Consider the following 23,567-nt stretch of genomic DNA (forward strand, 5'->3'; position numbering starts at 1 on the left):
AGGGCGGCCTGAGGTGGCATGAGGCAAACCTCTGGTGGTTCATTACTAGTGATTGCTGCGGCCCAGAGGTAGCTTAATGACTGAAGGAGCAGAAGTCCCTCTGAGCTCATGGGTACCCGGCATCCTCAATGTGTAATTAAGGAAGTGCTGCTGAGTGAAAATTAGCTATTCTCAGCCATGTGTTAAATTCCATCGGGAAATACATTGTGTTCTTTCACTGTGGCTGCTACACACTGTCATCATGATAAACAAGATGTAGATTCTTAGACATTAGAAATGACAAGTGGGAGGTGCTATTGTAAGACCTGACACTGGCTGAACCTGTTCCCAAGGCCTGTTGGTGGAATAAGGGCATCAATTAAAATAAATAAGTAATGTGTATTTGCATGTATGCTCTCAATTCTGGCAATAAATAAATCCTTGGTTTTTCTATAAGCATTTCTCCCAATTTCACCCACTTTATTTGTTGTGAGTAGTGCACCTCAAAGTTAATAGTTATCTCTTAAGTAACCTCAATTTTGTCCCATTAATGAGTGACTTTGTTGGCCTTTACCTTGCAATGAGAATGCAATAGGCCTAGTAACTCTTTTTTTTCTACACTAGATGTATATATTTTTAATCCAACTAACATACAATATTGTTTCAGGATGGATGACACCTGTTATTTAAAATTAAATAATGTGATAGACACAGTCAGGGCCATGGGCTACATTTGGAAAAGGTGTCAAATTATAGTTTAAGAGAAATGTAAAACTCCTTGTCATTTTTAAAGTGGCACAACTTTGAGTGCAGCTTAACTGAATAGATTGTTACATAACATTTAGTGGGGCGTTTGCAAAGGAGGTATAGGTTACTTAGGAAGGCACGTTGATTCGTTCTGTGATTAACGTGTAAAACCCGCAGAACAATTTACGACATTCACTGAAATAAGAAAAATCAATGATGAATGACTCAGGAGTTTGAACAATTTATCGAAATAATTTACACGAATTAAAACACCGATGTAAACGTGAACGCAGTCGTTCCCACCCATACTTCACAGTAACCAGTAAGCTTAGAGTGGAGGCAAAGGTATGCAAAGATTGACACATGGGGAATCCAAACACGTTGAGAAATCCACTTACAGTTTTGAATGATGTGGCATTTAACCAGTAGTTTTTCAAAGTAGACGACCGCCCCTGGGTTAGTTCGACCAATAAAAAAATAAAGCAGCTTGATAGTCAAATGAGCTTCAGACTGAAGAGTGAATGCGCACATCTTTACGACATATTTGGAGTGGCGGACGGGGGCGTTTTCAGGTTTGTTACAGATTTTTGCGTTATTTTAAGTAAGCTCTATGATAAAAACAACATAGAGAGGATTAGTCGGGAATGTGTTGCGCGTACAAGCCGACTTCAAGCAATGTAAATATACTATTAAACAAAAAAACTGAAGGCGACGCTGTCGCTGTTAAAGGTGTCTAATGGTAATAAGCTAACTCTAGGTAGCAGTCAAAGCTAGGTAGCTAGTTTTCAAGCTAACCAGCTACCTCACTAGCAAGGTGAGTAAAGAGGTTTGATCATTTACAAGGTTGCTAGCCAATTAAGTATCAACTTGCATGTAACTAAGGTTAAACCTTAGTAATGACACGGTGCCAGGTAACATTTAATAGATTTTGCAAACTAAAAACACGAGGAATGTAGTTTATTCCTCGCCTTGACATGAATATTCTAGCTTGCTAGCGAACTTCGCCTGGCCTCTTCGCCAGGCAACGTTTTACAGAATAACCGGAAAACCAGTGAGCAAGCATGCTAGTCAGCTAGCTAGTGGTATGTTGGGGGCCGACATTATCAATGTCTATCGTTAATTATGTGATTACAACAGTCGCCAGTTAGGCTATCTGTGGGGACATCATATCACTCAGTATTGTTAATCCATTGGCAACATAATTTTAGGTTTAGTAAAGGACTAGGTGAGATTTCAAATTTCGGACCTTGCGCTATTGTAGACAACGTATTACTGAGCATCAGAGTTCACGTTAAATTCGGACATGGCTAACGTTAAATGAGCGTTTTTCAGTCACCTATGCTTCTCGGATCAGAGATGCTGAGCGAGTTAATCTTACCGAGTATAGCATTAGATGAAGGTATTCTGCAAGTCAACTTGGCTGTCTACATAAAACCGTGCTCGGTTTTCAGAAAGCGCTGCAATTGATTCCTTGTGTCTAAAGGCAACGTAGCGTATGTGGCTCTGCCTGCTATGCTGCTTGTAAGAACAAGGGTTCTGTAGTGTTCATGGAGTTACGTTATCTCGTTAGAAATGTAATGCTTGGTTTGAATCAATGCTTGGTTATACGTGTTCTGTGAGCAATCAAACTCAGCACCAGTTATATTCAATACAATTATCCAGTCTGTCTACTGTCGGCGACAGTCTTACAGTTGCCTGCTCGTCAGCCTGCATGTAAAACAAGTTCCCGCGAGGATTGATAGTTTTCCTTAAAATGGATTTTGTACGGAGGTCTTCTCACAAATCATTGACGATGTACGGAAATCGTTAAGTAACGTGTTGGTTTAGATTTGTGCCACAGAGCTAAATTTATACGAACAGCTTTCATAGATACCGGCTGAAGCGAGGGTGCTGTTTGTGATTATTATTTGGATGCTCCCTGGAGCAGATTCCCGGAGTGAGGAGCCCGTTCGCAATACACCGTTGGTAGAAAACAATGGAGTCAGAAATTGAGCAGCAGGAGGGAGAGACTACGTTCAGCAACACTGACACTAACGGTAAGGGCACGTACACAGAGTAATTTAGCAGTCCATGTTTGTCCAAACTTTTGCTCATATTCATAAGCGGGCGGATATCGTAAAACGCAGCGGACGCTATAATGGATCTGGCAGGTATTTGGATAAGATTGGGGACGGATCAGTTGTAGGTCAGCTGCTGTTTGCGTTAGCTGTCTGTTATTCTTGTGAAATGGTTCTGTATAATCGATAAGTTCCTTCCATCGTGCTGGAGCTAAAATGTTGGTACATGGTATATTGTTGGTATATTCCTTATTTCCAGTGTTAAGAGAATTGGAAACTGTTGGGAACAGCAGCTACTTGCTGTTGTTGACAGCCCACTGTAGAGGGATTATAGTTTGAGAAAAAGATTTGTATGTGTGTTTGTGTGTATATAATGCTAAAGAATGCCCCTGCTTTACCCCTAGGTAAACGCCCAGCTGAAGACATGGATGAGGAACAGGCCTTCAAGCGGTCCCGCAACACGGATGAAATGGTCGAGCTTCGTGTGCTGCTCCAAAGCAAGGTGAGGTGCTCACAGCCTTCACCAGACGACGACCTTGCTGCCAGCCTCGTCTCACTAGGACAACAAATTGAACAAAAGTGCAACTGCACTGTATTAAAGCGTTTTGGGTTTATGGTCACTTATCCACACTTGGATTTACCTGAAGACAACCCCTCAGCCATCATCACTTCTCGGCTGTGCTGAAGTCATTCCTCAGGATGTTATTAATATGGAGTATAATATTATAATTATATACAATATAGCATGTAATATTAGTGCAAAAATACATAACATCATACATTATTATAATCTTTTAACATTTTTAACATCTTTAACATATTTTCCTGCCTCCCATCAGAATGCAGGAGCTGTGATCGGCAAAGGTGGCAAGAACATCAAAGCCTTGCGTACAGACGTGAGTATTCCCAGCTGGGAGCAACAGAATTTTAGTTTTTTTTTTGTCTGAGCGGGTGGTAGGAAGGAGTTCTTATTGCGAGCTTTAACAGTAGCTCTCCTGAAGTGGGGTAGACCTGTCACTAGCCTTTTTGGTCCTTGACAAGTCTCTGCGTCTTCTTGTATGTCCAACTGCTTAACCGTAATGAATATGACTGTGCCTCATGCTAATAAAGCCTCCCATTGACTGCTGTTTAAAAAAAACTAAATGTCCAAACCTGACACTCATCAAAAGACACTCCTTTTGTCATTTTATTTGTTTATTTATTTTTATTAAGTGCTTTTGATAAATAGCCAGTCAGTTGCACTTTGTTGTCTCCGGAGAAAGATGAAAGAAACTTGCTGCATGCCCGTCGAACTGTTGCCTGATAGTTTGATCCTGAGTCATGTAGGCTCTTCTGCCGAAACTCTGCACCTATAGGTTGGCTCATGCAGACAGACACAGAGGGTCCAGATTTGGGGGAGGGTGGGTTGGGAGACGCAGGTGTCCATGTGACGGCATCTTTTGGAAAGGGGTGTAGAGGGTAATCCACCCCGAGCCTCCAGTTATTCTGAAGAAGCTCTTCTTGCACCAGCTGTTGCCCTGGTCAACAACCAAAACCAAACCCAAACCCAAAAACAAACAAACAAACCTTTTCGACCGTTGTCTCGACTCTTGAGCTGACCAATAGTTTATGTGGGTGAATAAAGACACACAAGTACTTCTGTAGCCCAGTAGCCCAATTTAAATGTTACCTTTGCTTTGAGCTGGATGAGATCACTCGCCGTGTTCTTGTGCACTCACTTGCCAGTCTCTTCATCTTTTACATTTTTTTAAACTTTTTTTTTAGTTTAATATTTTTCTTTTAAGGACAGTAGAGTGATTGAGTATAGCCTGTATTCAATTAAAAATGTATTCCTTCTCCCCCTTTTCCCTCTCCTTTTACTTTTTTATTTTTGGCCACCTTCCTCCGTTGCCCATGTTCTGGATCGACATGCCCCTCCTGCGTTGCCCACCTTGACGTTGGCCCAACCTCCGCCCCTGAACGCCCGCCCATCTGACACCCCGGTTGGCCCCGCCCATAAACGTGCCCCTTCTGCCATAAACGGGCACCTTACTTGCCAACTTGTGATTGAATGCCCCTGCCCAATGCCAACCTCCACGGCCCATGCAGTACAATGCCAGTGTATCAGTCCCTGACAGCAGTGGCCCAGAGCGGTATGTCCCACCAAGTTGTTGCCTCACTGCCTGATTAGAACAGAGAACACATGTCTTTTGATAACCTGCCTTCTGTTTCATTTTAACATTTTTACACATGAAGTATACCCCCACCCCCCACCCCACCCCCACCCCTCTTTAAGAAACCTGTATTGTTCCATTTATTTAATTTGTATCTGTCTGACCCCAACCCCATCCCCTCCCCTATTCAGTATTTCATTATAATATGGAACTTTTTCTTTGTCACTCCAATGTTATACACACACACACACACACACACACACACACATACATACATATATGAACCTGTTTATAGAGTTGTCCCTCACATAGGACGTGATTCCATTCTCTTTAGTTTATTTCAACTGGAAGGAGCACAGCTTCAAGATTTGGAAAATATTTTTCTGTAATTTTCAGAATGTGGTTCCCCTATCTTAGAATGAGAGATTGCTAATTCTCTTTCATTTTTAAGACGTAAATTATGGAAATCCAAAAGAAAAGAGAACTTTCTCGCTCTGTCCTTGTGGCCCACCTTGCTCCCCCCTCCCCCTTACCCCTGCCTCCCCCAAACCCCCACCTCACTGTTCTCAACATTGCTGTCCATGATTTGAGCGAGTGCTGTGCCTTCCAGAAAATTCACTCTGTCACTTCCATTACTGTTGTTTTTTTCCCTTCCTGGTGCTGCATCTCTTTGTCCCCCCCTACCCGTTTTTGGTTTTCTTTCTTTCTCTCTCTGTCTGTCTCTCTCTATCTCTCTCTAACTGTCTGTCTCTGGCCCCTTACTCCCCTCCCATCAGTTCAGACTGTAAAGCTGCCAAACTTCTCATCTGCCCCTTACCCCCCCCTCGCTCCTGTTCGCCACCTACTGGCCACCACACGCATCCGCCGCCCCCTTGCTTCCTTTGGTTTTGTTTGATTTTGCTTGTAGTTCTACCCCCTCCCCTCTTCCCCCACCCCCTTCCCCTCCAATTCCTCTTTTGTCACCGTGAGAAGGTGTGCCAATGGCATGGTTTTGCGATGGCGAATCTTTTACATAGCTACTAGATTTTAATATATATATATATATTTATGTTGACACGTATATATTTAGAATCAAATTCCTCCCTCCAGATTTTTGTTTTGCTGGTGGTGGGTTTCAAAATAAAAAAAAAACCTAAGCAACCATTTTCTCTCTCTGTGTCTGTACCCCTCTCTGATTCTCACGCATTACTTTGCGGCCATTTTGTGCCCACCCTAATCTGAGCCCTTCCAAGAAAGTTGCCCATTCCTCCAGGTCTTTTGTCTCTTCTTCTTTGTTGAATGTTTGCGATCAGCGAGTGCATGTAAGTTGCTCATTAATTCAGTCGAGTGTTGGGGAAATTTGAAACATGTGTTCAACAGTCCTGGTTTTGATTGATTTTTTTTTCATTTCATTCTTGAATCTACTTTCTTTTGTTGTTCTTTGCTCATGCAACCCCAGAATGTTTGTTCTAAAAATGTTGTCCTCTTTCATTCCCCCTGTTCTTGCTGTTGTCCGCCATTATGCTTGATTACCCCTTTGGCTTAACATCTTCAGCATCCTGAGTGTAAGTGCAGATATCGAAACCATCGGTGAAATTCTCCTGAAGATCATCCCTACTTTGGAGGAGGTAAGTGCAGTCCTAACTACTTGTAAAAAAACCTGTATCCACCTTCAACAGTGTGAACACAGGCTATGAATTATGACTTGTGTTACTAACTAACTAGAAGGATTTTCAGATGATTAGAAGCGACAAGAGTTCTTTTGAATCATTTGGCAGAAAGTTGTCGCAGTTCATGGATGGGGAAGCCAGTCTGCAAGCTTATTTCGAAAAAATTAGCCCACCATTCATCACTTAACCACAACCTGTGGGATTTGTTCATTGGCATTGGTTCTGTGATCTCATTGCACTGAACAGGTTTTGTTCTTTCCCAGTACCAGCATTACAATGGCATTGACTTTGACTGTGAGCTTCGCCTGCTAATCCACCAGAGTCTGGCTGGAGGCATCATCGGGGTCAAAGGTGCCAAAATTAAGGAGCTTAGGGAGGTAAGAGCCCCTCTCCCCCTCTTAGGGGCTATTTCGATCAGTGTTGGTATTCAGTGACCATTCCGTCAACCACCCCCCCCCCCCCCCAGATTCTGAGAAGACTCCCTGTGTGTGGTGTGGTATCACTGACCGGGTGATTGGGTTCTTATACTCCTGTTCTGTTTACTTGTAGAACACCCAGACCACAATCAAGCTCTTCCAGGAATGTTGCCCTCATTCTACCGACCGCGTGGTTCTGGTGGGAGGGAAACCGGAGCGTGTGGTGGAGTGCATCAAAGTCATCCTGGAGCTAACCTCTGAGGTGAGAACAGGCATCCATAATTTCACCTCCCAACATGCACTGAGACCCTTTGGCACTCGTTATCTTAAGGAGATCCTATGAGATGTACAAAGTAAATGATCCATTTTTTTTATTAGATTTTTGTTGACTTGTTCACATGTACGTTTGTGAGGCTAAATGCTTCAACCAGTCGTTTTCCTACTTTAGATACAAAAGTAAAAAACTGTAGATCTACCATTTTGATTCTCTTGTGTTAACCCTCCCCTATCTCCTCGTTTAGGCTCCGATTAAGGGCCGTGCCCAGCCCTACGACCCCAACTTCTACGACGAGACTTACGACTACGGAGGCTTTACCATGATGTTTGAGGAGCGTGGCCGCAGGCCCATGGGGGGATTCCCCATGCGTGGACGGGGGGGCTTTGAGCGGATGCCCCCAGGCGGCCGTGGGGGTCGTCCCATGCCTCCATCCAGGAGGGACTACGATGACATGAGCCCCCGCCGCGGTCCACCACCACCTCCACCCGGCAGGGGGGGACGCGGGGGCAGCAGGGCCCGTAACCTGCCCCTTCCCCCACCGCCGCCACCTAGAGGAGGGTAAAAACATTGACTGACCTTTAACTTGATTTCCTCTGAAGGCGTGATGCTTCTGATGGTCCTTACTGCTGATAGGAAGTCTGTGTGCTCGTGTGCCCTAAAATATTTTTCCTTGTTGTTTTCAGAGGCGACAGGTTTTCACACCAGAGCTATCATGGAAATATGGATGACCGACCAAAGTGAGTACAATGATTTTGTAGTGACTCCTCCTGTCCTCTTTAAAGCTTAAGCAGAACCCCTCAATGCAGATGAAATGTGCACCGTGAGAACTGGATGTCCTGTGTCATTTGAAATTTCTACATGTGCTCATTAAATTTATAGATTGGCCCTCAGTAATAAACCCTATTGCCTGTTGAGCGGCCATTTTGAAACCTATCTGTCGTGACGAGAACCAGACATGGGTCTTGCTCAGGTTAAACGAGTTTAACAGCCCTGCTGCTGAGGTGGAGCGGGTTATTAAGAGCCATTTTGGCTCTTTCCACACTTACAGGCCACCACAGGACTATGGCCAGCCTGAGAAATCTCAGTTGGTAAAGGGGTTTTATTTTATAAGAATCGTTTTTACATTGCACTAACAAAAGTTGTAAACTGACAAAACAAATCAAAATTGCATTACAATTGAATGCTTTTTGATCTGGTGGTACAGTATGACCTCCCTTGCCTGTAAAGGGCTTTGTGCATTTATGCTGAAATATACAGGAAGCTTGAGTCCTTCAGATAGGACACCACTCTGTGTGTGTGCGTGTGTGTGTGTGTGTGTGTACTTTATTATTAAATATGTATCTAGCTTTTTGTTACAATATTTGTTCATAGTCAATTATGATATGGTGGGATTACTCCATTTATAACGGTAAATGTTGCCTTTGTAGAATACAATCAGGTTTATAATGTTCTGTTTGGTGCCAATATATATCTGACATCTTTTTTTCATTTGGGCATGCAGCGACAGAAGAGGACGGCCAGGAGATCGCTATGACAGCATGGTGAGCAAATTTAAAGTCCCCACAACTGTTCCTTCAGCAAGTACTATTCGGCACAAAAATAACCTTGCATTTAATTCTGCAAATACACAGTATTAAAGAGACATTTAAGAGCAAGTATTTGCAGAGAGAGAGGTAAAGGAACTGCCCGCTCTGTGTGGATGAAATGGCAGTGTTATGGATGCATATGTGGAGCACTCATCCTGTGTGCACTGGCTTGGCTCTCCTGTTGCTAGGCAACAGATTTTGAATTACTTGTTGCCTAGGTTACCAAGGAGCAGTTAAATACGTAGGTGAAAGCAACAGCACTCGCCAGCGAAATCTCCAGGCAAACGCAGAGCGAGTGCTTGGAAAGATCCAGAAGGCTTGTTAACGTGTGCCATTTACGGCTTCCACTTACTTTTTTTTAATACATATGAGGCTTCCAAATGTAAATGGTTGCTTATTGAGAGGAGCATAACTTGTATCAAAAAATACTTTTACCAATCTGACCTCTCTCTCTTTCTTTATTTCTCTCTCTCACTCTCTCCCCCTTTCTCTTTATTTCCTCTATAGAGTGGAGGCTATGGTAAGTAGTCATGCCTGCCATTTCTGTTTGACTCGACCCAGCTTTGTATGTCCTAGGTTGCCTTCATATCAGACACAAGTGCTTCCTGTTATTAGTGCAACTCCTTCCTGCCTTTCCGAAGGCCTAACTGCTTTTTAAACCTTCATGAATGTTCCAGCTCCCCCCCCCCCCCCAACTTACATTTCTCTTTCTCTACTCTTTTAATTTAAAGACAATAATTCCTCTTGGGAGCCCTTCCAGTCAGGTGAGATTACATGGAATATATTTTTCCAACCACGCCTAAAGGCAATATCGCTGTAGTCTTAATGCAATGAAGACCGTTTTGATTTCATTGGAGTAAATGTAATGTGTCTTAGGTGGCCGGGGATCTTACAGTGACATTGGGGGACCAGTCATCACAACACAAGTCACCATCCCCAAAGATGTGAGTGGGATTCTGACGATGGCACACCCACACGCTTTCAACATACATCCACTCAAACTCGTGGATCCACTCTTATACTTAACTCGTACAACCATAAAACCCACACAACCACGCAGAAGTGCATTCTCTCTCTCAATCTCATTCACACACAGCCCCCACAACCCTACAAACTGTGTACCACACTTTTGCACCAAACACAGACCTCCCAGGAAAAAAAGGAGATCAATTACACACATTCAGTCAGACACTCACATGCACGCTCAAACATATACAACTACCTGCTTAAACAAAAAAAACACCTAACCTCACTTGTTGCTAATGTTACGTGTATAATCGTCCCAAACTGTTATGTGCTGGACAATTGGATCAGTATGCAACTTCCTCGGATCGGTATGCCCTGTAACCTATGCTATTACTGTCAAAACAGAGTATGGCTAATGTTACTATTTGCACACGTGAAACAGAAATTCTAGAGCATGAGTTTTACCCAGAAGGTTTTGTCAGTGCACCAGTTGTTATCTATCAGCTGTAGCTTGCTCGTCATCCTCCCGTTTGACTGAATTATTGAAGTTCAATGGACAACTCTTGTTCAATTTTTTGTCAGATATGTCTGTGGATACAAGTCAAACATTTAATGTACGGTGGCATCACCTGAATATGAGTCAATTAGTAAGAGAAAAACAGACTGGAAGGCTAGTTCTTCTCCCTGCAGCGTTAAGGTTACCTGTCACCTGTCAGATTTTGTGCCAAAGTAATAACTAATGCTACACAGTATTTATCGCTGTGGATATGTGACCGAACTCGGATTAAAATACAGAATTAAAACGTATGGTCAAAGTGAGCTCCACTACAATGTGGCTTCACGTAAATATATATGAATCTTTCCGCTGTGTGCTTTATATAAACGTGCGCAAGCTGCAGGTCTGAGTCTTACGATGGAGCATTACTGACATCTGTGTTATTTTTTCTTATTGACAATACGGCAGTATTTGAGTCCCTTTTGAACCCCATAATTTTGTTTTGTTTTCCCTGCTGTACCTAAAAACATACAGAACCGTGACTTGTCCCCAGACGGTCTTTTTCTTACAAATGATCCATTTAGAGTTGAAACTGAATCCGTCTCAAAAACGTTCCTCCTGTGAAATCTATCTATCTATCTATCTGTCTGTCTTTTTGTAGCTGGCTGGCTCCATCATTGGTAAGGGTGGGCAGAGGATCAAACAGATCCGCCATGAATCGGGAGCGTCCATCAAGATTGACGAGCCTCTTGAGGGTTCTGAGGACCGCATCATCACAATCACGGGAACACAGGATCAGATTCAGAACGCACAGTACCTACTGCAGAACAGGTGAGGGTGCACACACACAAAACGCAGCCCACTCTCTCCTAATCTTACACACTTGCATGCACACACACCTTTCTCTTATTCTGTTTTTTTTTTTTTTTTTACTTTCTCGGTCTTTCTTTTCCTCTTTCTGTCTTGGCCTTTGTTTTGATCTGTCTTGTCCTTTTTTCTCTCCCTTCTGTCTGTCTCTTTTTTTCTTCTTCTTTCTTTCTTTCCTTAATCTTTCACACAACTCTGTACAACTCAATCTAGTTTGAAGTCTTAAGGGTTGATTGTTTTGATTACACAACAAAGAACATTTTTGTAACAATTATCTCTATTTTACATTCAAGTAAAAAAAAGTGTTGTGTATATTGGAAATGTCATACCTGTATTTGTGTCCTTTTTGGAATGCCCTTCCTGCTTTGAGATGTATGTCCCTACCTGCCCATTTTCTGTCTCCTTTCCTCGCCCCTTCTGACTTAACTCTAATCCCTAACATACCATCCTGTGTGAAATTGCTGTACGAAGAAATTACTGCTATTTCAGGGGAAGCTTGGCGGGAGAGAGGGGAAGAAAAAATTAAAATAAATCGATTGTGGGATGCCCTTTTTTCTTTTTCTTCTTCCTTGGGATTTTGGGGAATGGGTGGATTAAAAAAAAAAAAAGCTGGCTTGCTTCTGTGTGGAAGACTTGTGATTTTGTTGTTGTTAGTTAGATGAATTGACAACAAATCGCAGTCTACCCTACAGCACAGGCTTGGCCTCGTCTGGCTCCTCATACGCTCTCAGCATTTCACATGCCTGTTTCCTCTCCCACCCCCTGACCCACTCACACTTACACACAATCTTTGCCACAGTTCAGACATGTTGCCCAGGCTAAACATGTGTGACTGCACATCACTCCTCCCTGTGCCCCCCTCCTCTTCCTCCTGGGTTCTTCGCGACAAGGCAACCTAACCTGCTAATGTGACACCCAGTCCTAATTGTGCTGAGCGGAGTGACCTACACAGGCCTAATTGACAAGCATGTGTTCTAACCTTCTGCCTGACCATTTTGATCTGCTCCATGCTCGGTTTTTCACTCTTCAAGGCTTGGTGTACAAATCTTACACACACACACACAGACTGTAGGTGGGCCACAGGGCCCTGTTTCAGTCTGGCAAAGGTGCTGTTTCTTGATTGTTTCATACCCTGCGAATATTACTTTATTGTTACGTCATAATAAATGTATGCTATGGGTGGTATTTACCAAAGTTATGATTCTGTGATTACCATGATTCGTTTAAGAAATTATTGAGAATACAGTTTTGGAATTGAAGACTGACCAATAATTTCAAATGCTGCAGTATCCCTATCACATCTGATACTGTTGTCAGCAGTGATTGGCTTGTGCATTTAACCCACACATAGTATATAGTTATTAAACTATATTATACTCACAATACAACATGTATCAAACTTAATGTTTACATGTAACTTTTGTTAAGTTTGTACGATTGAGGGACCACCCTTGCTGAATGGTCTTAATCCAGTATTCCTCATGACTACCACCAAAAATCCAAAGTGCACTTCGTCACCATCCTCAGCCCTAGCATCTTGACGCAGTCTTTGTGCATGAAGTAGGGTCCACTGTCCCTCGCATTCACATGCACATACCTTGAACAGATAACTTGCACATACCTTGAACAGATAACTTGCATGTCTGTCTGAAACTACATCTCTTGCACACACCTAACCCCCTACACATACTCACACCTCCTTCCCCAACAAGCAGAATTTGTTATTTTGTCTCTGGGAGATGTCACCAGTCCTGCCGCTGGTTTGCGTCTCTTCCTCCTTCTGGCTCTCACTCTGGTTCCTTCATTTCCTGTTTGCAGCGTGAAGCAGTACTCTGGCCGCTTCTTCTAGACGACTACAGAAACCCCAAGCCAAACTGCCATGAGCCCCCAATCCCAACCCCCCCTTCCTGTTTCAGACCTGCTTCTTTTCAAAGCCAACATTCCTCTCTGCTTCTCTGGGTAGATGTGCTCCCTGACTTCATTAATTAATTCATTGTCATCCTATTGTTTTTATTAAAGAAAAGAAGCAAAAAAGTAAAAAAATAAATATAAAAAAACCACAATAAAAAAGAGAGAGAGGGAGAGAGAGAGAGGAAGAGAATAGATACTGCTACATGTAAAATGTCTGGATATCTTTTAAAAGGCAGCAGAATGAGGTGTTTTTTTTTCTTCTTTCTGGTATGAGTTTCTCTTTCTTTTGATTTCTGTTTTCTGCTTGTAATGTGGAGGGAGCTCACATGTTTGTCCAAATTTGTTTGGCCTTACCGGAGCTGCATGCAGTGTTTGTTGCAACCATGCAGAATGTAATCTTGTTTTGTAACATTTTTTATTTAAAAAAAAAAAAATAATAAATGAAAAAGAAAATTTTCTTTTGTTTTGCCATTTTATCTTTCTTTTGTTTTTTTTAGTTGAAGGAATAGAAGATACGATTTGAAAAAATGTAAATATACATGGATTGTTTGGTAAGAGTTTAAATATCAGTACAGTTTTTTTTGGAGAAATTTTCATCTATAATTAATTGGCTGAAGAGGGAGCTTGAGGGTGGAATGGGGTGTATTTTTCTGTCCTGTATCGTTTTCTAAAAACAAAACAAAACTAAACTAAACAAAAACCCCACCTGATTCTCTACGCTGTAAAGCCACTCTGGGGAAAAGAGTTTAGGGAGGGGGAGGGACAGACTTACCATTTCTACTTCACATCAGTGTTGAGATCCCTCTAGCATTGACGACGCTTGTGTTTTTGTACGTCTTGTTCGTAAGCGTTTTTAACATTTTAGTAGGGGATCTTTCCTGACTCCAATCAAGATTGGGGGGCAAAAAAAGACTAGGCTTTTCTATGTAGCTGAGTAGCATGTCCCCCTCCTCGTCCTCTTCAGTACTCATGTGTCTGTCTCTGTCTCTTAATCGCTATCTCTGCCCCTTTGGTCTCTGTAGAATGTGCTGCAAGTATTGAGTAATAAAGTCTGTGCCACCTTTTACTAATATTTGGAGTGTCATCTGTGTTTTTATACTAGGTTGTGTACCCTGATGCAACAGGTTGCCTGCGTTTGGTTTATTAAGAAAACTCTTTAGCATTCTCTGTCAGAACGGATAGTGTTTTACCGGGTATGCTGAAATGATTTTACGCCACGTTCTAAAAGGAGTCTTTCTTTCATATTGAGGACGGAAATTCTGTGTTCTTTATGGGTGCTGGTGGCAGGGATGTAGGGGTATTTGGGGTGGATTCAGGGGACCCAAGTATGGATAGGAACCCATAGACAGGCCACTGGTCATGCATTTTATGGTAGAATTTGTATGGTGCGCCCTAGGCTGTAGGCATCAACATACAATAATTGAAATGTGCACACGTTGGTTTCTGTTGATTTACAAAAATGACAATGCTTTTAGACAAATAATTATACAACTTCTTTTATCATGATTTCAATGTTTCCCAATATAACTGTGCCATTTACACATTTTGTTTTGCTGTTTATGTTCCTGGGCTCTCAAATATCTCAAAGTATCAATATGTACAGAATAACTTGACTTATCATTTATATATAATATATTTATACATTGTAGATCTGGACGGATTTCTACAGTTGCCATTTGAGTTAATTAGCCCAACATTAATTGGCATGTATGGGTTTCTGATCATTTAAACTATATTTATACAACCTACAATTAGATGTCAGTTTTTGGGTATGCAGATGGAATAATTTGCTATCCCATGTTATTATCTGGTATACTGATTAACGTAACCGACTTATTTATTAGTAGTGTTCGTGTAGCTCTACTGCTGTCATTATTTCACAATGCTTCCTGAAACTGCTCTCCCGGATGTACGTGTTCCTTGAATGAGTAGGGTTGTTTGCAGCCTTCATTAAAGACAACAGATGGCAGCATTGTCACAGGAGTGGGTGTTGCTTGCATACGTCTCAGTAGGTGGTCACAAAAACCCTTCTTCACTCATACAATCGAAGATAAAGTACACATTATGTAAACACCTGTGGAAATGTCCACAACGTTGTTGCATTCGATCATTTATGGATGTGATTTCATTGAAGTTCTGCGCGTGTGCTGAAGTACCGTGAATTCCCCCCTTCTTTTAATGCGTTGAAGTCCAAAGTATTGCTGTAGTTTGGCATTAAGTGGAAAGTTACTAGTCACGTTGATGTTTATTGCCTAGAGATTTATGGCACATTACCCTATGGCCGGAGAGATGTCCTCCCGTTCCCACTGGGCCAATGTCATTCAGCAGGGAGTTGTTCTAATTTGACCATAGATATGTAATCTGGTGTAGGCTATATGCGTTTATTATCTTCAGTGTTTTTGAAAACATCGAACAGTTCTGAAGCAGGTCTGACAGTGGTTCTGGATAAAAAGGAAGTTTCTTCTTCCTCTTCCACTCCCCGAAGAAATGGGCCAAGGGAACGTCCCAGGGTCAATCCGGTGCATGCCAAAACGAGATGCTGTGAAGACATTCCGAGGACAACATAGCTGCAGTAGCCTGCCCCTCCAATCGTACAAAATGTCAGTGGATCAGATGTAAGTGTCTTATTTAAGGCATGGAAACTGTAGATTACTCCTAGGGTAGCCCGTGGCCTATGCAAATTAAACCAGATTAAATACTATTCAAAACAACAACGAAACATTGATTTCCCCAAAAGATACTGTTGCAAAGCGCAACAGGGCAACATTTAGGCAGCCCAATTACCCAATTTAGTAGGCCTGATGCAAATGTCGGCCGAGTGGGGGGTGGAATCCTGCACAACATCAAATATAAAAGCCACACAGAACATTGCATGTTGTCAAATGTATTTTACCGAACAAAAATATCGGACGTGCCGTTGCGTCGCATTGCTACTCTGACTGGGAAGTTGTTTGTGTGTCGTATTTCCCACACATTGGGTCGAACTGCTTCCTTACGGATCGTCCTCCCAGCCACTCTTACACACACACACACCCCTCCTCAGTTCAAAACGTCACATGGCTGGGAGTGGATGGTGCCTTTAATGAAATTACATATGGAATAGCCGAAAGTGGGAATCGAAGGTACTTCAACAAGAATTAACCGGGTGCGAAAATGCCACAGCATATTTTTCAGGTATGCGGTCAAACTGCATGCTAAAACTGTTTTGTTTCTCAAGCTTTAGTATTTTTTCATTGGATTTTCCAGTAGATAACTGTATTCCAGTCTAGTGGTTCGAAGGGAATAGGAGTGAAAGTCCGCCATATTCCGCTTTACCACGCCCGGAGTCGAGCTATTGGGGAGAAAGATTTGAATATAACAGATTATTTCGTGCGGTTGTGTCTATCTTTACGTATTTCCAAACGCAAATGAGATTAAGCATCGTCGCCCTTTTTCATTTGAGAAAATAATCGATTTGGTGGGGGAAAAAAAGACCTGACAAGATTGAAAGACCATAGCTAATAAGAACGGATGACTATGGAGACAGTATTCCAAAAGGATCTGTTGCTCAAGTAAGAATTAAAAGCACATCAGTCCGACTTGGATTACACTCTATGGTTGTGTGAAATTCCGGGCAGAAGAACCTAATACGGTCGGGATGACCCAGCCTAAATTGTAGGTTTAGTGTGATTTCCGTGGGCAATTTCATGAATCGAATTTACACATCTATTTTCTACAGGCTGAAAAACACATCATCTTACTGCGTGGCAATAGCTACACCCATGCATTGTTTTGTTTTTCCTCAACGGATTTTTTATAAAAGTCCTAAACAAGCAAAATAGTCACCCATAGCGTTTTCTTTCGGAGAATCATGACTCTGGACTCCATAATGGCGTGTTGCCTCACCGAGGAGGCAAAAGAAGCCAGGCGGATCAACGACGAAATCGAGAGGCAGCTCCGCCGGGACAAGAAAGACGCCCGTCGAGAGCTAAAGCTACTGCTGCTCGGTAAGAAACAGTCAAACACCCCATATTTACAGGCGTTCCTTTTGTAAGACTTGTTTGCAGTGATTGCCGTCATTTATGCAAAACTTTTTTTTGCATGTAAATAAGGTGGTTGAAGGGCCAGCGATATACATGTAATAATGGATATGACTGTTGTGGTTTAACCAGCATGTTCCGATATGTACATTAATGTAACGAGAATCTATTTATCTTTTGACATGGAATTACATGACCATTCACTCAGCAATTTGTAAACGTGTGGGTGTTAACAAACCTTTGCTGTTCTGGGGGCTCCAGATGTAGCCACACACACGCACACTAAGACAACGTTAATCACTGACATACTGATATGTTGTTGGCAGGGAAAAGAGTCGGATGTTTTTTGAAAGGAGCTTGTTTACTAATTCACATCAACCAGAGTAAGATGCCAGCCGTTTCCTTAAAGCAAGCTATCTCCTTAAGTAATGGGCGTAGCACGCTCACAGGCTGGGCTACTAAACCTATACCAACTCTCTTTTTTTTGCCAAAAAAAACCCTGTTCTGTTATGTGACTGCTGTAACCCACGCCAGACCACATGGATATTCAAAAAGACCTGATGATCAGTATATGGTGCAGTAAACTAGGGGAGCGGGGCTACTGTAACTATTGACATGCGGGCATTTTAGCCAATGGCACTTCAGTTGAAATTCTAAGCAACTATCGACATTTCTCATAAATGCCATCAGTTTACAGCTCATCAGCACAACGTAAGTGCTGTGGTAATCATAAATAACATACCTGAAGGCTGTTTCTAAGTGTTTAATAAGAAGTCTTATACTTGTGAAGGTTCTTTTTTTATTTATTATTATTGCCCACCTAGTATGCTGTTGTTGTTTTAGGAGATTTGTGTGGAGTAGGTCTCACCCCTTATGACCTCAAGTTTGTGCATTTTCTAAACTGACATTGACCTTTGCACTCTGCTTTTAGGGACTGGTGAGAGTGGGAAGAGCACCTTCATCAAGCAAATGAGGATCATCCATGGGTCGGGTTACACTGAGGAGGACAAGAAAGGCTTCACCAAGCTGGTGTATCAGAACATCTTCACATCGGTTCAGTCCATGATTCGGGCCATGGAAACCCTTCTAATCCCCTACAAGTATGAGCACAACAAGGTACAATACGCTTTCCAGCTATAAGTGCATGCTGTTCGGAACTGCACATACACAGTCTCGTGAGGGTAACCAGAGGTTGAGAGAGTGCTTAGAAGCATAAGGAGATCGTCTGTGGTTTGGGGGGGGGGGGGGGGAGGATGGGTTCTGAAAACAGTCTGTCCTGGTGGAGGCACCACTTTAAACTAGAGACATTACAGGCATGAACGTCAGCAGCAGGAGGGTTGGTCAGTCGCTGGTCCAGTGGGGCATATGAAGTCTGCAGGGACTTGGGCCTCCCCGCAAACATTTGGGAATGGGCGAAGTGAGCCAGGTTGTGACTGATGATGTTCTATGGATCCACCCTGTTTAACGGGCAGTTTATGTGCTATGCACATTTTAATGCTTTAACAATTGAGGTTTTACCTTTGTCTTTACCTTCTATGTATGTTTTGTTTAAAATATTATGTTTTATTTACTGGACTTTGGCTTGTCTTATTGGGTTTTTATTTGATATTCACTTTAGTTTGTCATTTTATATTTTTTAAATTCTTACAGGTTTTTTTATGCTGATACTCAATCATTTTACTTTAGTTTCTCATTTTACTACATAGACTACATTTATATTTCACTGCAAGAGTCTGCAGCATGGCCTGGGCCCCTGCCAGAGAGATGCAATTTGAATAAAGTTATTAGATATTATTGATAAGAGAGGTGCAGTCTCCTAGGGACTTCGCCCTTGCCATGAAGTAGGCCAACTCATGAGACAAATGCCACGAGAGAGTAGTGGTGAGGGGGGCGGGCGGCCTCGAGAGGGACAGAATCACTTTGGTTAATCACGGCGCACGTCCTAACGAGATTATCCCCCCAAGCTATGAAATTAATTATACAAATTCACTGCCTTACAGAAATGTGCTGCCACTTTTTTCCATTTCCAGATAGAGGCCGAAGGCAAGCCTATTTCTCATCGTTCTTTTTTGTGTGTTCCGATGGGTCTCAAAACTCTTTTCTGAAGTTCTGCGTTAGTGGGTCAGCACTCGGGAGTAGTGCGTGGGGACTTTTGAGAACTGAAACTGAAACCTGGTTTCCTCAGAATCAGAAGACTAACATAATTGGGCCAGATGGCTGCTTGTGTAGCCAAGGAAGACTTTTTGCAGTAGGGTTTGTAGTAGGTGATTGCTGTCAGCTCGGAAAACATTTTCATTAGGTGTATATAAAGGTATATGTTTAAATTCACTGACTGTGAAAAAGTACAGTGTTTTCAAGATGGCTGTAGTTTTTCCTGTTAAACCCTACCAGTTTCATGTCTCCAGTGTGTTTTCCGTGGAGTTCACTTTTCTCCCCCTCACTGTTCATTCTTGTGTAGGGCAACGCTAATGTTGTACGTGAAGTGGATGTAGAGAAGGTCTCATCGTTTGTAAACCCTTATGTGGATGCCGTTAGGAGTCTATGGAATGACCCAGGAATCCAAGAGTGCTACGACCGAAGGAGGGAGTACCAGCTCTCCGACTCAACCAAATAGTGAGTGTTTCTCGTCGTCTTCTTCCTGCTCTCTGATTTAATTAAGTAATTTAGCTGGCCAGTGCCTTTGAGTACTAATGGAATTTGGCAGCAAAAACTGCTTTATTAAATTCCAGTTCTTGTCTTGGGGTTGAACTCAAATGGCTGAATTACCTGTGAAGCAACATGTAAACTGGCCAGTTGTAGAGAATGAGATTTCATCTAAAAGCGTTATGTATGTATGCTGGTCTGAATTTGTTTTTCAGCTGGCTGTAAATGTCCAGCTTGACTTTCACCCCCTTTTTTTATTGCTTTGTCTGCATACTGTCAGAATGATATAATTAGGGGGAAAGACAGTAACCTTTATGAGGATCAGTGACTTAGCAAACCAAAAATAAATCAAGTCTTTGTAAAGCTAGGAAACTTAAAGTACAACATCAGAAATGTTTTCATCTTATTTACACATATCGATATGTAAATCTTGTTAAGATTAATGTTACTAATTTGGACATAACATTGAAACACATTTGTAAGTGAAATGGACATTCAGGGTTTCATTGTTGTCATCTCTCTCTCTCTCTCTCTCTCTCTCTCTCTCTCTCTCTCTCTCTCTCTCTCTCTCTCTCTCTCTCTCTCTCTTTGTCTCCCCCTCTCTCCTCAGTTACCTGAATGCGGTGGATCGCATTTCTGACCCGTACTTCGTGCCCACCCAACAAGATGTCCTCAGAGTCCGAGTACCCACCACAGGCATCATCGAGTATCCATTTGACCTTCAGAGTGTCATCTTTAGGTAACCCTTCACCAAGGCTCTGCTATAGCGTGGGCTAAAATCTCTTCCTGTAATGTGGGGCAAAATGTCTGTTCCTCCTCTCCGTCATGGAAGGTTTCTGTCTTTCCCTGTTTTTATTTCTGCTTTGGTGTAGTCACACCTGTTTTCCTCTGAGTAAAAAGCTGTTTTATCTGCCAGGCCTGTTGCGGTTTCAAAATCCCTCTACTGTAGTGAAAAGCCATAAACCACTACTCAAGAGCGACCTTTGACCTGCCTGTTCTATGCTTCCTTGCAGGATGGTGGACGTGGGTGGCCAGCGGTCGGAGAGACGGAAGTGGATTCACTGCTTCGAGAACGTCACCTCCATAATGTTTTTGGTGGCGCTGAGTGAATATGACCAAGTCCTGGTCGAATCTGACAACGAGGTGAGGGCACTACCTGTTAACGGCCAGCAGGGGGAGGCTTTGAGACCGTCTCTCTCTCTCTTTCTCTCTCGGTCTGCGGTAGCTGCAAACCTGGTTGTCTTGGGAGTGCTGCCAATGGCTGTGGGTGTTGCTCGGTGTTCCTGTTGGAAGTCATTGTCACATGTTACTCATCATATGTTATTCTACAGCTGTAGTTATTGATATTCCTGTTGGTATTCAATTTCAATCCATCTCTAGGATTTTTTGTAAGGTTGTTCCAGTGCAGTGGATACTCAAACTCAAATGTATGTAATATGAAGAGAAATGTATGCATGCATTCTTTTCGTTATACTAATGCACGTAGAGACTGGAAGAGAATGGCCATAATTTGCATGCATAAACTGACTAGTGAGCAGAACAGAGCTGGCTGGCAGCTGTTTAAGTAGTGCTGTGGTTTAATGTGTTGTATGAGAATCTCTGGCATCATGTCAGTCTGCAAAACCACCTCTGACCAGTAAGGGGCGACATGTGATCAATTTGAACATATGAGCGGCAGGGCTTGGCCATTATATCAGCAGTTGCTTTCACAATTGTATAAACAGCTAATCTGTCAGCTCCACTGTTTTGAAAGGCTGGTATTACCAGGCCAGCTCTACAGAAGCCACAGACACCGTGAAGCGCCCTCATGTGTCACACAGCAGTACCTCTAACAGCATTTGTCATGTTAACCTTACATGAGTGTTTACTTGACGCACGTGAAATACTATAATGAAACACTTTGTTTTGTTGTTCCTGACAGAACCGCATGGAGGAGAGCAAAGCGCTGTTTAGGACGATAATAACGTATCCCTGGTTCCAGAACTCCTCAGTCATACTGTTTCTGAATAAGAAAGATCTGTTGGAGGAGAAGATAATGTACTCTCATCTGGTGGATTACTTCCCAGAATATGATGGTCTGTATTTTGTTCTCACCTGTAGCTCACTATACTTTTGGATTATAGCATCAGCTAAATGCATAGACGTAAATAAACATGTGTATCTTATTTGAAAACTATATTGTTGAAATTAAGATGTTGCCAAGCTTATAGTTAATTATTTAGGCATATCTACACATCTTTCATAAAATGAGATAGAAATCAACCAACTTGAAGTCATCCAGTTGTTCTTTTCTTATTGAATCAATTGCAATTCATATTCACTTGTAATTCCTATAGATGTGTGTGTGTCTCTCATTCAAATCAATTGTAATAATCCGTCTCAACTGGTTGCTTACCAGGGCCTCAGAGAGATGCCCAGGCAGGGAGAGAGTTCATCTTGAAGATGTTTGTGGACCTGAACCCCGACAGCGACAAGATCATCTACTCACACTTCACCTGCGCCACCGACACAGAGAACATCCGCTTCGTCTTCGCCGCTGTCAAAGACACTATCCTGCAGCTCAACCTCAAAGAGTACAACCTCGTCTAGACACCCGCCCATCCCTGAGAAGACAAACACACAAAGTCTGTTAGTCTGTATCCAAGGAAAGAACATAAGCAGCTGGTCGCTGTAGGAGTTTGTTGGATGGATGCACACCCCCACCCCACCCCGCCCTACCCTCGTTGGCCATAGCTATACCAGACCGCCCCCTTCTGGCGTCAGCACGCGCAACGTGAAGTTGTACCACTTATCTTGCGCTTTGTTGCATCGTGGGTGTTGCCAATTTGAAAAACAAGCTTTCTCTTGAATAGGGACTGAGATATCAATAATTACGAAACTTTTCACTACTGCGCCCTTATTTATTTGCACCTTGGAGCTTGTTCACAGGGTTCATCTTGAATATTGTTGAATTATTCTAATTATTATTATTGTTATTATAATTATTATTCCATTTTAAAGAGAATCAGTTGTCAGTGAACGTTTACTGTACAAAACGTTTGGAGAGAGATGCTTCTGAGGCGATTTGCCATGATTCCCATCCTTCAGATTTAGTTTTCTTCTCTGAGGAACCTGGGGGTTATTCCATAGTGATCTCTCTCTCCTCCCTCAATTTTTTTTTTACTCTCTGGCTGAAATTTGAAGAATGTACATGTTCAAAACAAAATGCAATTGGCTTGTGCTTTTTTTCTGGTCCCAAACGTACAAGCATTCTCCTGGGGGACAAATAGACTTTTTGTTTGTTTTGAACCTGTCTGTGTAGTTAATTACTGCAATTATTATGGCATTCTGTCCCAGACCTAAAGCAGATGAGAATGATCAGTTGCATGCAGGAGGCAGGTCTAAGCGCCGCAACCACTGGATTGACTCTCTCGCTTTTTTTTTTTGTATTTTTTGCCATGGGAGTGAGTGTATATCGTATGGTTGACTGCGCTATTGTTATGGCATTGAGTTGAATTTAACTATGTGCCACAATTTTGTTTTAGCTTTTTATTGTTTTTAAATATGCTTGTCTTATATATTGCCAAATGCATAAAGCACCTCTACCACGTAACCCCACCAAACCCAACCCCCGGGCACGCTCACACCCAGCCCTTCAGCAGGAACTGTCACACTAATGTGCTTAGAATGTTGTAGAATGAACGTTGCAAAGAATATCTGGGTCCATTTAGAACTTAACTTTGTTGATAAATACATTCTTTCACTAGAATGTTCTCCACTAACCTGCTGAAGGTTAAATGATGTGCCACACCCACTTGACTT

At 42.3% G+C, this 23,567-nt stretch overlaps 2 protein-coding genes across 6 annotated transcripts; both read left to right on the top strand.

Moving 5' to 3' along the window:
- The first annotated feature begins 1,255 nt into the window (after window positions 1–1,255).
- Window positions 1,256–14,156, top strand: hnrpkl (heterogeneous nuclear ribonucleoprotein K, like). 5 transcript variants are annotated; one of them, XM_080847059.1, is made up of 16 exons: window positions 1,258–1,298; window positions 2,654–2,762; window positions 3,188–3,285; window positions 3,623–3,679; window positions 4,872–4,915; window positions 6,471–6,543; window positions 6,849–6,962; window positions 7,135–7,263; window positions 7,523–7,836; window positions 7,962–8,015; window positions 8,780–8,819; window positions 9,372–9,384; window positions 9,596–9,628; window positions 9,741–9,808; window positions 10,988–11,157; window positions 13,012–14,156. In XM_080847059.1, the coding sequence occupies exons 2-16, from the start codon at window positions 2,702–2,704 to the stop codon at window positions 13,040–13,042; spliced, it is 1,299 nt and encodes a 432-aa protein (XP_080703185.1). In that variant the 5' UTR covers window positions 1,258–1,298; window positions 2,654–2,701; the 3' UTR covers window positions 13,043–14,156. The 5 variants fall into 5 exon arrangements, with proteins under 5 accessions (XP_080703184.1, XP_080703185.1, XP_080703181.1 ...); XM_080847055.1 differs by lacking the exon at window positions 9,596–9,628; XM_080847057.1 differs by lacking the exon at window positions 9,596–9,628 and having other exon boundaries at window positions 6,855–6,962.
- A 2,798-nt stretch (window positions 14,157–16,954) lies between these two features.
- On the top strand, window positions 16,955–22,674 carry gnaq (guanine nucleotide binding protein (G protein), q polypeptide; the record flags this gene model as incomplete). Its single annotated transcript, XM_080847421.1, has 7 exons — window positions 16,955–17,090; window positions 18,055–18,239; window positions 19,582–19,736; window positions 20,377–20,505; window positions 20,780–20,909; window positions 21,688–21,841; window positions 22,165–22,674. The coding sequence occupies 7 exons, from the start codon at window positions 16,955–16,957 to the stop codon at window positions 22,353–22,355; spliced, it is 1,080 nt and encodes a 359-aa protein (XP_080703547.1). The 3' UTR covers window positions 22,356–22,674.
- Window positions 22,675–23,567: the final 893 nt, after the last annotated feature.

Source organism: Sprattus sprattus (genome assembly GCF_963457725.1).
Source record: "Sprattus sprattus genome assembly, chromosome: 11".
Classification (NCBI taxonomy): Eukaryota; Metazoa; Chordata; class Actinopteri; order Clupeiformes; family Clupeidae; genus Sprattus; species Sprattus sprattus.

Coding starts and splice junctions, on each gene's coding strand:
- hnrpkl (XM_080847059.1), top strand. CDS start 2,702: ATGGAGTCAGAAATTGAGCAGCAGGAGGGAGAGACTACGTTCAGCAAC. Junction 4,916..6,470: donor GACAGCAGTGGCCCAGAGCG/GTATGTCCCACC, acceptor TAACATCTTCAG/CATCCTGAGTGTAAGTGCAG. Junction 11,158..13,011: donor CAGTACCTACTGCAGAACAG/GTGAGGGTGCAC, acceptor TCCTGTTTGCAG/CGTGAAGCAGTACTCTGGCC.